This window comes from Sitophilus oryzae, unplaced genomic scaffold (assembly GCF_002938485.1).
Source record: "Sitophilus oryzae breed Bouriz unplaced genomic scaffold, Soryzae_2.0 scaffold_149_pilon_pilon, whole genome shotgun sequence".
Lineage (NCBI taxonomy): Eukaryota > Metazoa > Arthropoda > Insecta > Coleoptera > Curculionidae > Sitophilus > Sitophilus oryzae.
The window spans coordinates 1,765,568-1,783,450 of record NW_022146169.1 but is presented as its reverse complement, the minus strand read 5'-3'; the positions used below and the strand labels follow the sequence as shown (position 1 = coordinate 1,783,450).

General features: G+C 33.4%; 1 protein-coding gene across 1 annotated transcript; it reads left to right on the top strand.

The window, feature by feature from the left end:
• Window positions 1-14,810: 14,810 nt before the first annotated feature.
• On the top strand, window positions 14,811-15,441 carry LOC115878034 (protein bark beetle-like). Its single transcript, XM_030894391.1, has 2 exons — window positions 14,811-15,026; window positions 15,082-15,441. The coding sequence occupies exons 1-2, from the start codon at window positions 14,874-14,876 to the stop codon at window positions 15,439-15,441; spliced, it is 513 nt and encodes a 170-aa protein (XP_030750251.1). The 5' UTR covers window positions 14,811-14,873.
• The last annotated feature ends 2,442 nt before the right edge of the window (window positions 15,442-17,883 follow it).

Genomic DNA, 17,883 nt, shown 5'->3' with positions numbered 1-17,883 from the left:
TTTTTTCAAATGATTTTTTTTATAAGTGATTTAATTGTTTTAGGAAAAAAAAAGTTGCAGCGCTAGTAGCGGCCAAATTTTTTTTTGAATATGTTGGAAATGATTGTTTAATTTTGCAATAACATCTAGCATGGAGACACATGGAGAAAATTTTTTATAAGTCAAACCAAGACTTTAATTTTTATGTTATGTTCTTGGTCTTAACTTATTATTTTAATTATTAAACAAATATTTTTTTTTTTTTTTTTTTTTTTTTTTTTTTTTTTTTTTAAAATACATACATAAGTATAAAAATAAGTAATCCGGTTTTATATTCCCCATGAATATCATCCTTATTCACAAAACTTCAAAATAAGACAATGAAGGCAAAAATTCACTAAGAAATCTAAAAATAATGATAAAGATTAAAATGACAAACAAAAATATATAGCATGGGTTTTCTTTTATTTGGTATATCTGCTTGCATTCCACATACAAAAAGTCCTATACAGTGAGTCTAAATAGAATTTTGCAAAAAATTAGCTTCTAGAAACATAGGTGCAGCAACGAAAAACGGACAAAAAGTTTAAAATTTTGATGATTGTTTTAAGTTTAAATATATTTTGTTCTAGTGGGGGGTAGATCCGATTTTATGAATGATTTTTTAAGCAATTTGTAGCTGAGTTATTTGATTTTTAAGTATCATCTTTCTAAATTAAAAATTAAGTTTTTTTTTTTTTTTTTTTTAAAATTATTGTATGTTGGAATTTGGTAAAAGTTTGAATATATCCTGTGAATTATTTAACAAACAAGGATACATGGGTTTGATTCAATCGACAACGGATTATTGTAGTAAACGATTAGATTTTTACAAACTTGTAAGTTTTGGTTGTTTGAAGGGAACTTTAGATACATTTTAAAAATATTTTTACAAGATACAGAAGTGTCCCATATAAAAATATAAAGTTGTATTTTTTTAAATTGGAACCCTTATTTTTAATTTATTAGTTTCTACGATTAAAATAAAGGTAAAATTTATTAGAGTTTATTGCATTAAACTTCCGTTTTTAAATAGTTTGCAATTTTTGTGAAATTGCAGGTATAAATTTTAAGGCTTTTATTTTCTCCGAAGGGTATAAGTTTTTATTCTATATTATGAATTATTTATTGATCAGTTTAATTGTGTTGCAATAATAAAATTTTTTTTTTTTTTTTTTTTTTTTTTAATGTTATTTTAAAATAATTATTAGCTTTAAAAACGGCAATAACATTGTTTATTTAAATGGACCCCTGTATAATTTTATAAGAATCAGATGCACAAATTTAATTAACTACAAATTGTATTATACCATTTTTAACCTATAGCTTCAAGTTTCCGTTAGAAAATGGATTTTATTGTAATTTAGAACTCATTCTATCAGTATAGCCATGGAATACTGGACATTTAAATTATTTTAAAGATGTAACATTTTTAAAAGAGTAAGATTTACATGGTTGTCGTATTGTTTCGTTTATTTATTAAAAAATAAAAAAAACTGTTAAATATTTGTTAAAGAGGGACCAATTAATATGGGGTTTTTTTTATCCCCCCAGTTTAATTTTCCTTCTTCAAAACTACATTAATTGACTGTTAGCGTTGATTAAATAATAATAGCTTCAAATATTGAAGATGAATTATGTTTGTGTATTAGACAGTGTAGAAATCTACTTAATTAATGTTATTTTCCTTTTTGACAAAGTGCTTATTTATGAAACAAGACGTTATATTTCATAACTTATTATTATAAAAAAAAAAAAAAAAAAAAACATTTATTTGAATATTTTACGAACAATTAGTATGTAATTAATTATGTTTGGGCATGAATGCTAGGTGGGTTATAGTTAATTAAAGTAAACACTTTTATATAAGTTGTTAATATGTTTACTTGCATACGAATGGGGCTGGTAATTTACGTTTTACTAAAGTAATATGCTAGCCTGTAATTTTGTAGATTTGTTGTTTTAAACACATCTAAAATGTCAATATTTCCATGGGTATATTGATAAATGAGGTTAAATTATAAGAAAATCATTTTCTACGAAAAGTGGAAGGATAGGTGAAAAAAAGTATAAATGCAGTTTGATAGACAGATTAAATGTGCACTACTGATTCTCATAAAATATAAGTATATATATCATATAGTCTATGTTCATTTAGATTTAAACAGTTTGCGTTTAAGCTAGTAATTATTTAAAATAATTTTTATGACTCTGTATAAGGTAAGTAAATTTTTATTAAAAAAAAAAAAAAAAAAAAAAAAAAAAAAAAAAAAATAATATTTTATTAAAAATTTTTTTTTTAGTTTTTAGCTTAAAATTTTTTACTGGCAATTTCACAAAATTGAAAATATTTCAAAAACGGTAAGTTATGTACAATAAAACTAATCAAATTTCCTTTATTTTATCGTAGAAAAACTAAAAATGCAATAATATACAGGGTGTTCCATTTAAGAAAATACAACTTGTAATTTTTTTATTTTTTGGGACACTCTGTATTTGTAAAAATATTTTATTATTTATTACTTAATATTTGTAAAAATCTATGTAATCGTTTAGCTACAATACTCCGTTCGTATGTGGTGAACAAACTGTATTGTAAAGGACTACACAACACTGGGATCTCTAATCTCTATTGATTTCGTTCCAAAATGGAGCATTTTAAAACAGCTTGAGTTGAAGAATGGGACTAGAAAAGTGCAAGTTTTGTTGAATAATGAAGTAGGGTGGTTTAAATTTCATGAATACATTCTTTAAGGGGAATTTCTCCATTTAATCCTTACGCGGGGTGTTTAAAATTCTACTTGAAATATTTATCATGTTTTTTCCGTAATATCGAGAACCGCGACCGACTTGGCAAAATTCTTTTTTCGTGTTTGATGTAGAAGTGGCCGCAAATTAGAATATTTTGCTCCAGAAATTTTTGGCGACAATTTTGAACAACATTGATGGGTCTTAATAAATTAATGATTTGTTAGAAACATTTGGATAATTTAAAGTTTTATTTAAGATAATAGTTTATATGAAAGTGTTAATTAATTGAGAGGTTCAACTACCAGGAATCTCGTAAACGCGTCGAATAATCATATTTAATGCGCTGTCAAGCGTTTTTCGAAAACTACCGTTTTTTAATAACAAATTATTGTAATTATTTGAGGGGCGTTTTTCACCCTCTTGAAATATTCGAGAAATCCCTCCTCATTGAACCTCTACACTATCCCAACAGTCCCAATGCGTTTGGCCAAAATCAGCTTTAAAATGTCAACCGTTTAGACAAATAATTGTGCATTTATCAATGGTTCATACTTTTATGAAAACCTGTATCATTTTTAAAAAATCTTAAATTCATAAAAAACAAAAATTAAATATCGTACTTTAAGAAGTTTTCCGCAAAACTAACAACTCGGGTTTTAAATAAAAGGAGTATTCCTAATATTGAGGGGTGGGCTTCTCCTGTGTTAGAATTCCGGAGTTTCGAAAATCTTCTTATCGAACCACTACACACTAAGTTCAAAGATCCGTTATCCCAAAGATCAGCTTTTTACGTCAGCGTTTTAAGCAGGAGTGATTATCAATGAGTAGATTTTTCGAAACACCTGTATAACATTTTATAAATCTTAAATATGTAAAAAAACAAAAATAAAATATACGTGTTTTTTTTTTTTTTTTTTTTTTTTTTTTTTTTTTGAATAACAAATATTGTACACTCTCTTGGAAATGGGATTTGAAAAGATTCTTTTTGAACCTCTACACCCTAGATCAACCTGTATGATCAAAATTGAGCTTCTACGTTGAAGTGTTTGAGCAGGGATCGTGATTAAATCAGTATGTCAGTCACTTAAGATTTTATATATTAGTAAGATTTAAACTAAAGAAAGTTTTGATGATTAGTGTTTTGAAATTCTAATGGTCTTTTATTCTGTGAAGCTTGATGAATAACCAAATTTTCCCGGGATTTTATATTGTATTTTTACTGGTTTTTACTTAAAAGATATTAATACTTTTTTTTTTTTTTTTTTTTTTTTTTTAAAATTAATTGATTAGTGTATAGTAAATTGAATTATGCGTACGCATTTTTTGTACCAGTGAGCCGCTGGAGTTTTTCTTGGCGCGCCGTTTCGTTGCCGATTTAGTTGCACGAAGGCGGCTAGATGGCGTTAACGTCTAGTTCTCGCTTTAAGAAAGTAATGAATATACTTGAAAAGTTGCTGGTTTTCTGGTTGGAGCGTTGCGAGGTAGAGGTGACTATATACAAAATACGTCAAATGAGGGATTATACTCCGAAACCGTTACGAATGGTTGGTTGGTGGGGGGGGGATCCTTGGGGAAGAATACAAGTGTATGATATTGCGAAGTTTGGTTGCTAACGGTCACGTCACAGGTGGAAGCGCTAATTGTCGGGGCAGGCGTTCGGCGCGGTTCAAATACGCGGTCAAGATATTGTGTATAGAGGCCTTTGTATGGGGTGTTTTTGGGTTATATAGCGGGTCACGGGGGATTTCAGTACAGCAAGGTTAAGCTGGGGTGGGAGCAGTGCTAAAGGAGTCGGGGGGCTAGAAGCCGAAGAGACGGATTCGAATTCGGCGCGGGACATAAATCTTGATTAGTTTATATTTTTTACGTTGTATTCTATAGGTTATTTTTGTAGGTATTCTGTGATTTTTTAATCTTCCGGTATTAATAATATGAATTAGATGTGGGTACATACCTCAGATAGAATAAAATTCTACTTTTTGAAATGTAGTCGGGCACTAATTGTACATAAAAGTAAAATATATTTTTTTTGGGACACCCTGTACACCTTGTTGTAAACTATTTAATATTTCAGTACTTAAAAAGTTAATTTGCGTTGAATAATTGCTTGTGTGAGCTATAGTTAATACCTTGATTGGCATCTCCTGTGATTTGGTTTCGTCTCAACCGATTGTGATTCTCAAAACTGAAAACATATACATCAAAAAAAAAGCACAGGTCAAGTAGATTATAATAAACTTCACCCTTGGATTTACTTCTATCACAATTAGATACGTTCATCTGCATTGGCTTTTTCTACTGTTCGATGGAACAATAAACTTTCAACAGTTTTTTGAGATGATGTTAACAATTCCTCTTGTGGTTACTTTTCCATAGATATCCTCTTCTCTGTTCTCATGTGAATTTAGAGGCAATGAACATGAAGATTATTTACCGTAAACATCGCAAACTAAAATCCTAATAAACACTTTTATTCGAATATCGAAATACTAATTTTATTTGTATTCTTAACCTAGATCGTCTAGACCATGTTAAGAGTAATTATTGTTTTAAATATTTTTTGGGAATTTTTTTTTTTTATACCAAATCTGGTTTTATTAAATTAAACGAACTAAAAAGTCTTAAAAATAAACAATTCTTAACCATAACCCCAAAAAATACAGATCTCCTGTCAACTTTCTTTATTTTTTATTTATTCATTGTTTTCCTAATGACGTCACAGGTGGTATGCGCGAACTGAACGAAATTGGAGTCGCTATCGATCATACCTTCTATTCTTTGTACCATGTCCTTGGCCTGACAAGCTGTAAACAGAAAATTGGCACTAAAATGCATACGCCTTCAAAATTTACGTTTTATTTCCATTGAAGTAAATTTATTTTTTGTATAGAACCATATTTTTGAATAATCGAAGCTTTCTAAATGGATTAAGCCCAACTTCCTGCAACATTGACTGAGTAATTACGAAATCCAAACAAAAACAGTGTCTGAAAGACGACACAATGTCGAAACGACAAAACACGATCGTGACGCCAGCGCCATCTGGTTGCAAGGCCGTTTACTTTCGTCGGGTGCCATTAGCGCCGATTAGGATGTGATTTATGCGAAACTTTATGACGCGATTTAAATATGCTCTCAACTCGGAATCATATTACTGTCATAAACTCATGTTAGTCGCGGTAAAATATTAACCGTTTTATGAATTCGGTAAACGGTTTTGCTCGCCTGGGTAGACTTAAAGAGCCCTCTAAATTATGTCGGAGGTAAAGTGATCTTCTCAAGATAGCGACGAAACTGTGTCTAGCATGTCTAAAATAATTAGAGATTAATACAGACTGTAGTTAAGATGAAACATGTGTACTTAATATACAACATGTGATATTATAAATATACCGTGCTGGAATCTCTTACTTTTCGGTCGGTATTTACATGTGTGGAAGTAAATTGCATAGCGATTTTATTAAGTTGGAGTGAGAGAAATGCGACGGTGTGCTGTTGCGGCATTGCCACTATCAAGTGAAGTAAAATCACGATCTCAAACCGCTTATTTTTAAAAAACTTTTTTTCGAAAATATAACTAGATAATAATCATTAGGTATGTTTCTGAGCATCTGAAATGGAAATATAAGGATATCGTTAGGGCGTACATATTTTTTATAACGAGAAAACGTCAGTAATCGCGATAATTTAAAAACTCAACTTCTCGGTTTATTTAATACATTTGGCAACGTTTTTACTGTTCTCTCTTTGGTCAGTACATTATAAGCGCATTGTATTCTTCTGACATCCGGAAATCGCGACCCAAGTCTAACCTTTACCAACCCCTTCGTATGATCGAAAAGAATGGGGTCCAGTTAGCAGGAAATGACATAAATTTACATATAAAATGACAGCGATCTTCATATTACAGCCATCGCCAATGCAGTTTTTTGATCATACGGTATTTCCATCCTTAATACTTTAAAACTTTGTTAAAAAAATAAACCCATTGAACCCTCAAATTTAAATTATAATTATCTACCTTATTACGACCGTATCAATTTATTACGATTCGACAAAGGGAAATGGAATATAAACGGCATTACTAATTGCTTGACAACATTCATTATTTAGTTAAAGACTAATTGAATAGCAACATTGTAGGTGGCCTGTTATGCATTTTCTATCCCCGGGTAATTGCAGCTGTTAGATAAGCACATATTGGCTCGACGAAAAATTATTTATATTTAATTTATAATATCTCTTTACACCAAAAAATATGTTTAGCCGACCATACTAACAGGTATGGTTAGGCTATTAAGATCGGCAAAAAAAAGTTTTTAATTTCACTCAAAATTAGTTATTTGGGTCATAAATGACCTAAATACAAAATATTTTCATGGTGTCGTGTCTGTCTGTCGTATCTGTCTGTCGTGTCTCTCTGTCGTGTCTGTCTGTCGTGTCTGTCTGTCGTGTCTGTCTGTCGTGTCTGTCTATCGTGTCTGTCTGTCGTGTATGTCTGTCGTGTCTGTCTGTCGTGTATGTCTGTCGTGTCTGTCTGTCGTGTCTGTCTGTCGTGTCTGTCTGTCGTGTCTGTCTGTCGTGTCTGTCTGTCGTGTCTCCGTCTGTCGTGTCTGTCTGTCGTGTCTGTCTGTCGTGTCTGTCTGTCGTGTCTGTCTGTCGTGTCTGTCGTTCGTCTGTCTGTCTCGTGTCTGTCTGTCGTGTCTGTCTGTCGTGTCTGTCTGTCGTGTCTGTCTGTCGTGTCTGTCTGTCGTCGTGTCTGTCGTGTGTCTGTCTGTCGTGTCTGTCTGTCGTGTCTGTCTGTCGTGTCTGTCTGTCGTGTCTGTCTGTCGTGTCTGTCTGTCGTGTCTGTCTGTCGTGTCTGTCTGTCGTGTCTGTCTGTCGTGTCTGTCTGTCGTGTCTGTCTGTCGTGTCTGTCTGTCGTGTCTGTCTGTCGTGTCTGTCTGTCGTGTCTGTCTGTCGTGTCTGTCTGTCGTGTCTGTCTGTCTGTCGTGTCTCTCTGTCGTGTCTGTCTGTCGTGTCTGTCTGTCTTTCGTGTCTGTCTGTCGTGTCTGTCTGTCGTGTCTGTCTGTCGTGTCTGTCTGTCGTGTCTGTCTGTCGTGTCTGTCTGTCGTGTCTGTCTGTCGTGTCTGTCTGTCGTGTCTGTCTGTCGTGTCTGTCTGTCGTGTCTGTCTGTCGTGTCTGTCTGTCGTGTCTGACTGTCGTGTCTGTCGTGTCTGTCTATCGTGTTTGTCTGTCTGCCTGTCTATCGTGTCCGTCTGTCTGTAACACGATAACTCAAAAACCGCTAAACCGATTTTAACCAAATTTGGCACAAAAATACTGTGGCACCCGAGAATCTGGTCATTAGTTTTTGGTGGGTGTGGCGTTAGGTAAGGGGGTATGGGGGGAGGGGGTTAAAAATTTAAAGAAATCGTAACTCCAAAATTACAGTAGCTAGCGAAACGCGGTTTTCAATTTAAGATTAGGAATAATATTTGCAACAAAAGTTGTAATAACATCAAAATCAGTCAAAGTCGCAGTTTTTCAGATATTCCGTGTTTCCGTAGTCCGTTTTTGAGAAAATCCGTGGGGAGAACTCCAAACTCCCATCCGACGCGACCCCAGGTGGCGGATAGGGGAAATAACCGCGGACCAAAATTCGAAAAGTTACTTTACTTTGAAACTACAAGAACTGCCTACCAACTTTTTATTAACATATTTTACTATGGGCGGCTATACGTGCCTACCGGCGCCAATTTTTTTGACATTAGATTCAGTATAAAGGTCCAGGTACTAGATGTCATCCACAGAATCAAATTATCTCAAGTGGCAATGGACAGGATACCTAGCAAGAAGGACGGACAACAGATGGACCAAAAAATGACAGCATTGTACCCACCAGAAATTAAGAGACCTAGAGGAAGACCAAACCTGAGATGGGACCATGATATTAGAAAATTAGCAGGAGTAGCTTGAGCCCGCATAGCCAACAATAGACAACAATGGGCCCAATTACAAAGAGAGTACCTAAATATGTGAGAGAGGCTACACCATAATTGGAAATGGTTGAATAAGCTGAGAATGATGATGATGAAGATGATAAAGACAAGAGGTTTCTCTATTAAAGTAGAAACTAGTCAAAAATGGTTTTGAATTTAGCAAAATACAGATATGTCAAGTAAACAATTGATATTCTATTCGAACCCAAAACATACAGTATATTAAAAAAATATCGCGTTAATATATTTTAGAAATATCAATAAATGACAGTCACCATAAAATTTTACATATAAAATCGATCGTCAGTTTTTAGGTGACATGATGTCGTCTTTTTCAAACTGTATTTTAATAAAAACTAATAATGCTAAGTTATATTGCTATAAATTTAGGTTCATTAATTTCTGAAATACTAAGTCAAATATTATCAATATTAAAGTAATTATATCAGGCAGATTATTGCTTTTAAAATAAAAAAAATGCGATGTTTTATAGCAAAGAAAAAAGATAGAAAAGGAGAATCGTAACTTTAGTAATTATGATAAATTTGGAGCACAAATTAATTTTAAACTTTTGCCGAAAATTAAATTTTCATTATGCAGTGTGTCCAGCGTCTCTACAAAGGAAAATCGAGGTAATTTATTTACCAGTTTCGTTCAAGTATTTTACTGGCAGCAAATTTAAACTAGCTGCCATTGCATAAGTTGTATATTATTTTTGCTGTTTAGACATTAAGATTAATTTATTATTAGGTTAATGTTTAATTTTACAACTATACTACATAGTATAATGTCCGTTTTAAAAATTAACAGCCATCATAAGAAACATGCAGGTCGCACAATGTTCAGTGGAACGAAATATTTTGAGTAAAAGTATAGAGTATATACGAAGAAAAACCGGGGTTATAGATGTCATTCACAGAGTCAGACCCCTCAAATGACAATGAGCAAGAGACCTGACAAGAAGAAAGGACAACAGATGAACCACAAAAATTACAGAACCCACGAGAAATTAAGAGATCTAGAAGAAGACCGAACCAGAGATGGGGACATGCTATTAGGAAATTAGCAGGAATAACTTGGGCCCGTATGGCCAAAAAGACAACAATAGGCCCAACTACAAAGAGAGTATGTGAGGGAGTCTCAGCATACTCCGCTACCTTGTTCCATGCCGATTGACTTTTCAGCACGCAGTTCACTATATTTTCTGGGCTGATGGACAAACCTAGATATCTCTCGAGTTCCGTCCTTATCTCCTCGTATAGAGGGCATCGAAAGAACACGTGCTCCGCATCTTCGGTCACCACGCGGCAATGGTGACAGTTCGGGGAGTCACTTCTCTTGAATCTGTGCAAGTATGCTCGAAAGCATCCATACCCAGTCAAGAGTTGGGTGATGTAGAATCCAACCTCTCCGTGCACACGGGTGATCCATTTGGTGACATCCGGGATTAGTCGATGTGTCCACCGACCTTTCGACGAGCTGTCCCATCTCACTCTCTCTAGGAGATAGTGATTGGTACACAACTAAGTATTAGTCTTTAATTCTCAGTTTATGGTACCCAAGTAGCATTTTCACGACTTGCGACCATATGTTTAATAAACACAACGTTGGATTAGTTACAAAAAATAGTTAGCTCCCTACCTTAGGTATTAAAATAAATTTAAACGTTTTTATAACGTTGTGCCGACGTTGGACTAGTACTACATCAAAGTAGAAGCTTCTGCGACGTCGAATAAACGTTGTCTTGTAACCTTTTTTGCTTAAGTGATCTTTAGGTGATTCGGACAACGTAGTTACAACGTTAGACAATATAGAGTTTTGCGACGTCAGTTTCAGGACCTATTCCAACGTTATGCAAACGTCGTCTGTTTTACTAATTCCAACGTTGTTTAGATTTCCTTATTCTTACGTTGGTAGGACGTCGAGTCACTACCTTTTTGCAACTGTATTGAACCATAACCTTAAATCTTAAATTTTCACTTCACTGTTCTGTTCAGTCAGACAGTTCAGTGCTGTTTTTGTTTTTATAAAAAAAATTAATTAAAATGGGACATAAGAAAGGTACATATAAAACTAAATTCAAATATACATCGACATATATTACCGATGGTTTATCCACTCCCTCGTTTATTTAGATTATAGAGGGCGGCACAAGCTAGACTCTAGGATGACTAAATTAGGCAATCTTGCGACTAGTACACTACCTGTTAAGGCCGAACTGCGACTTTATTAGTCCAGTATGCGACTACTCGAACTACTCCATCTTAATCTCCAAAACAACAAAGTGAAAGCCGCCATGTTGTTAAATAAGAAAATGTTTTGTTCCTAAAATAGCAATTCCTGCTTTTTGAATACATTAACTTGAAATATTTGATCCTAAAAAACACGCGGAAACAATGTTTTCGACTGCAAATAAATTATTCTCATTTTACTAAAAAAAAATTCAAGAAAATTATTAAAACTTCTTTAATTTTAAGGCCCATTAGTATTTTTCAAAGTAGAAACAATACATTTATCAATAATGTTGTTTGCGTTTAATTTTTTTTCCTTGGGTAACGAGTTACAGAGTCGGTTAAAGTGTTTCAATAATTATGATCTTCAAACATCCTCCACACTTAAATACTTTTGTTTCGTTTTCCTTCACTGCCATCTGACATATGTCTCTAACTAAATCATAAAAATAATATTTTTACTATAATTATCCCAATTTAGGATAAAACGCGACTTAGACGCCATATTAGTTTTGTATTTCTGTGAATTAGGATTTTAAACAACGTTGCAGTTTGTACTAAATTAGGCTTCTAGCCAACGTCGGTATCCAACGTCGTTTCGACCCAAAAATCATTCTCCAAACTAGTGCAGACTAGGGTTGGCACGAGGTTGCGCCGACGTTGTGCCCCGACGTTTGGTCGCGTGACACAACGTTGTCCCGACGTCCAAATGCTGCTTGGGTAATCATTATAACCTTTAGAATTTATAGATGCGTTTTGATTAAAATCTTGTTATATTTAAATTAATATTAATTTTCTAAGTATTACTACTTTAATCCTTGTTTTCTATTATTAATTAAAATTTCAGTAAAAAATCTAGAAAACGTTTTATTCTAAAATTGTTTCTACCGCCGCTGTTTGGTAAGATATTAATTAAAAAAAGCTACTAACCAATTTAAAAGTTTTCGGCAACTATACAATACCAATTTAAAACTTCTAAACACTTTGAAATAGCTTTCATGGTTGGCAAAGTTTTTTTAATGCATTTTTATCCTGTTGTGAGAAACTTGTTGTCATATAACTTTCTACCACATGATTTAATTAAACTACAGGAATGGATAGAATAAGAATGGTCTCAATTGGTTTCAATCATTAATTGACTGATATTTTACTTTGAAATGTTCCAATTAAAAATATTTTTTTGGTAAAGTTTTGAGAAACACTCGATCTTTTCTGGATTTCCTTTCTTGTAAATTTAATCTCCTACCTATGTTGCCACATTATCAACAATATACAGGGTGGCCCGAACTGTATTCCGGAAACTTTGGCAGCATATTCCGCAGATAATAATAAGTAAAAAAGTTCGTATAAATATATGTGCGAAAATGCTTCGCTTCGGAGATACAGGGTGTAGAAGTTTCATTTTTATTTCGATTTTTTCCCAATAATTTCTGAAGTAACGTCAATATTTGGATGAAAATTGGTGTCTGGGAGTTTTTTCGCATGAGTAATTTGATTTTGATGTCAATATGACTCTTATTTGTAGGGGCGTCACTTACATGTGTTTTAACTGTTTTGAAAAGTAATAACTTTTCTCGTCCGTACCTGTATAAAACTACTTTTTTTTACGTAATTTTCTACGTAAAAAATGTTTCTTGGTAAAAATCGCTACAAACAAGCGTTCTCAAGATATTTAGAACGGAAATAGTCAATACATGTCATTATTGACCAAAAATAAACATGTTGAATAGATAGTTATTTGACTGAAAATTCCACACCTGTAATTTTCAGTCAAATAACTATTCAACATGTTTGCACGGTCAGCTGTGACAACCGATGACTATTTCCGCTCTAAAACAGACAACATTTATCAAGCGTTTACGTAGGCGAAACAGTTTTAGTACGGTTGTGTGCTTTCAAGGCTATTAGCTTCCGCCCCTGGCAAGTCATATTGACATCAAATCAGAGGCCGCGCTCCCCCCACTCGTCAATATTGTTGTAACGAGAATCGAGGTAAAATGAAACTTCTCTTGCATCTTTATGCGAACTTTGCAGTATCTTGCGCTCTCTTGCCAAGGTTGGGGCTGGTTCGGCCTCCTGTGTTGATGTGTTTGTGACAGGAACAAATTTACAAGAAAGGAAATCCCGAGCGTCAGTCTGCAAAAATATTTTTAATTGGAGAAATTCAGAAATAAATATCGTCGAATATGATTGAGTGAACCATTCAATTCTATCCATTCCTGGTTTGGTAAATCGTAATGGTGAAAGATATGTGACAACGGACTCTCTGGCAGGATGCGTTAAAACTTTGCCAGCCTCGCTATTTCAAGGAATGTTTAGGATTTTAAGAGGTATTGTTATTTGGTTGCCAGCCCCAAGTGATTGTGGCACCCCAGTGGCTTACAGGCAGCAGAATAAACATTTTCTGGAGCGTTGCTTTTGTTACCAAAAAATTGATTATCTGTTTTTATTTATATAAAAAATATTAATTTAAATATAATAGATTTTCGATATAAAAGCGCATCTAAATGTTAAGGGACCGCAATGATCACCATAGGCTGGGAATTAAGACTGGTACTGACTGATGTGCCAGCTCGCATCTTCTGAAATGGTTTTTAAAACTTCTTTAATTTTAAGGCCCATTAGTATTTTTCAAAGTAGAAACAATACATTTATCAATAAAGTTGTTTGCGTTTAACTTTTTTGCCTTGGGTAACGAGTTACAGAGTCGGTTAAAGTGTTTCAATAATTATGATCTTCAAACATCCTCCACACTTAAATACTTCTGTTTTGTTTTCCTTTACTGCCATCTGGCATATGTCTCTAACTAAATCATAAAAATAATATTTTTACTATAATTATCCCAATTTAGGGGAAACGCGACTTAGACGCCATATTATTATAGTTTTGTATTTCTGTGAATTAGGATTTTAAACAACGTTGCAGTTTGTACTAAATTAGGCTGCTAGCCAACGTCGGTATCCAACGTCGTTTCGACCCAAAAATTATTCTCCAAATTAGTGCAGACTAGGGTTGGCAAGATGTTGTGCCGACGTTGCGCCCCGACGTTTGGTCGCGTGACAGAACGTTGTCCCGACGTCCAAATGCTGCTTGGGTAAAATCAAAGAAGCGATTGCCATACATTACTAACATCTACAGATGCATGAGCAATACATTTATTTTTATTATATTGTATTAAAAAAGCCTCTTTTATTTTTCTTTTAGAGGCTATCTCTTCTTTCATTATAATTTTGGTGTTATTAAAATTTATTCTGTGCCCTGTGTCCCATGAATGCTGATAAATCTCAGATTTGTGAAAATCTCCCTTTCTTAAATAATATTTATGTTCTTTAATTCGAACATTTAGGGGTCTAGATGTTTCACCAATGTAATATTTAACGCATTCGCATGGTATTTGGTATATTACATTTTTTGTTTGTTGTTCTGTATTCATGGGTTATTATTATATGTTATTAATATTTAGAGTTTAAAATAGTGCGCGGACAAGTGACAGCGTTCAGCGATGAAGTAGAGGAATCCATATCGTTTTATTTGATGCGTGCGTGCCCACGAAAATCCTGTTAAACGAAAAGGATAGACTTATGCAAGATTGACATTCCTATTTCTTTTCTTTGGCTTCACTTTCCACTCATTGTGTAAATGCGGTATTAGCAATATATTCTTATAATATATCTGTATTTCATGACAATGTTTTAATTGTTTCTTATAAGTGCGATCCAAGAGCAAGTTATAATTTTTGTTATCATTTCTAAAATTACCAAGAACTTGTGAACCATATCCTCAAAAATTATGTTAATGTAAAGAAAAAAAAACAATTTTATTTATTCTTTTAGGTCGTGACGTTCAACACAATATAACTTATTCAGTTATAACAAACAACACTCAGGGCGCAATGCTCTACATGGCTGCCGGTGAAGTCAACCCTATAGTAACAATCGAAAGAAACCAGATCAAATCAAACTGCAGAGCGCTGTACGGAAATTTTACTACTTGTAAATCTTCGGTTGAAATTGACGTTCAAAATACTCAATCCATATTCTTTAGGGTAAATTTAAACATCATAATTAGTTTTGTCTTCATTAATAATTAAAAAATTTCAGAGTAACTTAGTAGAACAAAATATCGGAGGTTTGTTCATTAAAGCCGATTCTCGAAGCTCAGCTACATCTCTACAAGGCTGGATCTACAACAATCTCTTTGTGAACAATACCAATTTGCCTACTTTATACGTAGAAGGGAGACAGTCATCCCCGTATCAAGAAGTAACAATTTTTAGGAATTATTTTACGAGAAACTACGCACAATATCACAATAATATCGTGCTGAAACAAGTTGTTTCGAATTTTACTTACAATTTTGTTAGAAGGAATATAGGACAACAGAATTTAGAGGTGTCTGGTTTCGATAAAGTGAGATTGAATATCTTTCAAACAACTACACACAATGGATTCTACAAGTAGGTGTTTTATTTTATATACAGGGTTGTTCATCACATACGACACGGAGCATTGTAGCCAAACGATTAGATTTTTACAAATTGTAAGTTTTGGGTTCGTTGAAAGACAATTAGAGCTACAATTTAAAAATAATTTTGCATGATACAGAGTGTCCGAAATAAGTAAAAAATATTATAGTTGTATTTTTTTAAATGTAACGCCCTGTATAAATCAGTCAAATAAAGGTAAATTTGACAAAGGTCACAATCAGAGTCAAATAAAGGTAAATTTGATTAAGGTTTATCGCACTTAAACCTTACCGTTTTGAAATATTTTCAATTTTGTGAAATTGCAGTAAAAAATTTAAGGCTTCATTTCTCCAAGGGTATTAAAGGTTTTAATACTAACTATTTACTGAAGATTATTTATTGATCAGATATTATGTTGCAATAATAAAAATTATACTACCTTATACAGAGTGTTTAAAAAATTATATTAAATAATTACTAGCTTTAAGCGGCAAGAACTTGTTTAATTTAAATAGAACACCCTATATATTTTAAGTGAATCAGATGCACAATTTAATTGTCTATCAAATTGTATTATACCATTTTTTACCTATTTCTTTAAGTTTTTGTAGGAAATACATTTTCTTCTAATTTAGACCTCATTTATCACTATATCCATGGAATATTGATATTTTAGATTTTTTTAAAGCAACATATGTACAAAATGCACAGATGGTAAAAATAATAATATTGCAAGCCCATTTGTTTACAAAAAGAAAACTATTAAATCTTTCTAAAAGAGTATACCAATTATTACTAATTATTAATATACGTCTATTATGTCCGCCTAGCAATTAGTTAATTACATACTTAATTGTTTTAATTAATAAATTGTAACGTTTTTAGTTCGTTACATGTCTTTTTTATATATAATATGTGATGTCTGGCCTATCATCACCAGATTCCCTCTCGTTCAGGCCGGATAGTTTATTTGACACGTAATTTTTACGTTCTCTAGTCGGCAACCCTGCTATCGTTTCACTGTTCTGTGGAGGCGCTGTCAACATCGCTTCTGTCAACTCTCTCCGTGCTTAACGTCACTTGGCTTTGACTGTCCGACTGTCACCACCAAAAAATCCTTGCTTCGAGAAACTGCAATTATAAAAATCTTGCTGTATAATTTGAATCAGCTGCTATTTCGAAGTTACAGGGTAGAGTTTTGGATGTCCCAACCTAACTTGTATTTGTATTTTGCTGGCACGTTGGCGTCTGCTATGATCACCTGGTCGTCCGCGAAGCAAAGTTTGTAGAGCATGTTATCCCTTATGGGTACTCCCATATTTCTACATTTTTGCTTCCAACCTTTGAGAACTTGTTCGAGATATATCTTGAACAGTGTTGGTGAAATACAGCACCCCTGTTTCAGACCTTTGGTTCCATTAAATCCTGTTGTTAACTTTTTGCCGACTTTTATTCTAGTTTTTGTTTTTTGTTTGCAAAATTTGTAATAACATTAAAATCAGTCAAAGTCGCAGTTTTTGAGATATTCCGTGTTTCCGTAGTCCGTTTTTGAGAAAATCCGTGTGGAGAACTCCAAACTCCCATCGGACGCGACCCCAGGTGGCGGATAGTGGAAATTAACCGCGGACCAAAATTGGAAAAATTCCTTTACTTTGAAACTAAAAGAACTGCCTACCAACTTTTTATTAAAATATTTTAGTATGAGCGGCTATACGTGCCTCCCGGTGCCAATCTTTTTAAATGGAACTATAAATTGGCATGCTCATTGGCATATTAGGAAAAATCATATTTTTACAAATATTTTGGTACCACATACTTGATATTTTGTGTCAAATGGGGTCCTCGCACGTGTCGTGTAAAATTCAAATATTGAGTCATATTGTGGTTACATTTATGCGGTCATGTCTCATCTACATTGGAATTTATAACGCCTTTTTTAATTGAAGACATACAACATATATGATATATCGAGTGAAGTAAAAAAATTCCGAAGGTGTCATTTAAAAATCAAAAGTTTGTCATTTCCGGTGAAACAGGAAGTGACCGAAAACAATTCAATACGTTAATCAATCCTAATTTATGTCATATACTCACATATCAAATCTCGTTTTTGTTATTAATCCAGTAATATTACGATTTACCCGACATAATTCAGAAAGTTTTGAAAATTGGTAGGTATGTTGGGGATAGCATGAGGATTACTAAACCGAAAAGTTCCCACCCCAAAATAGTGTGCATCATCCCCCAGGATATCGTTTCTACCCCCCATTTTGAGTTTTTTTAGATAATCTCGACAACGGTGCAATTCTCGCCAAAAAATACCTATACAGGGTTGTTCACCACATACGACACGGAGTATTGTAGCTAAACGATTAGATTTTTGCAAATTGTAAGTTTTGGGTTCGTTGAAGGTCAATTAGAGCTACAATTTAAAAAT

Coding starts and splice junctions, on each gene's coding strand:
- LOC115878034 (XM_030894391.1), top strand. CDS start 14,874: ATGCTCTACATGGCTGCCGGTGAAGTCAACCCTATAGTAACAATCGAA. Junction 15,027..15,081: donor CTCAATCCATATTCTTTAGG/GTAAATTTAAAC, acceptor AAAAAATTTCAG/AGTAACTTAGTAGAACAAAA.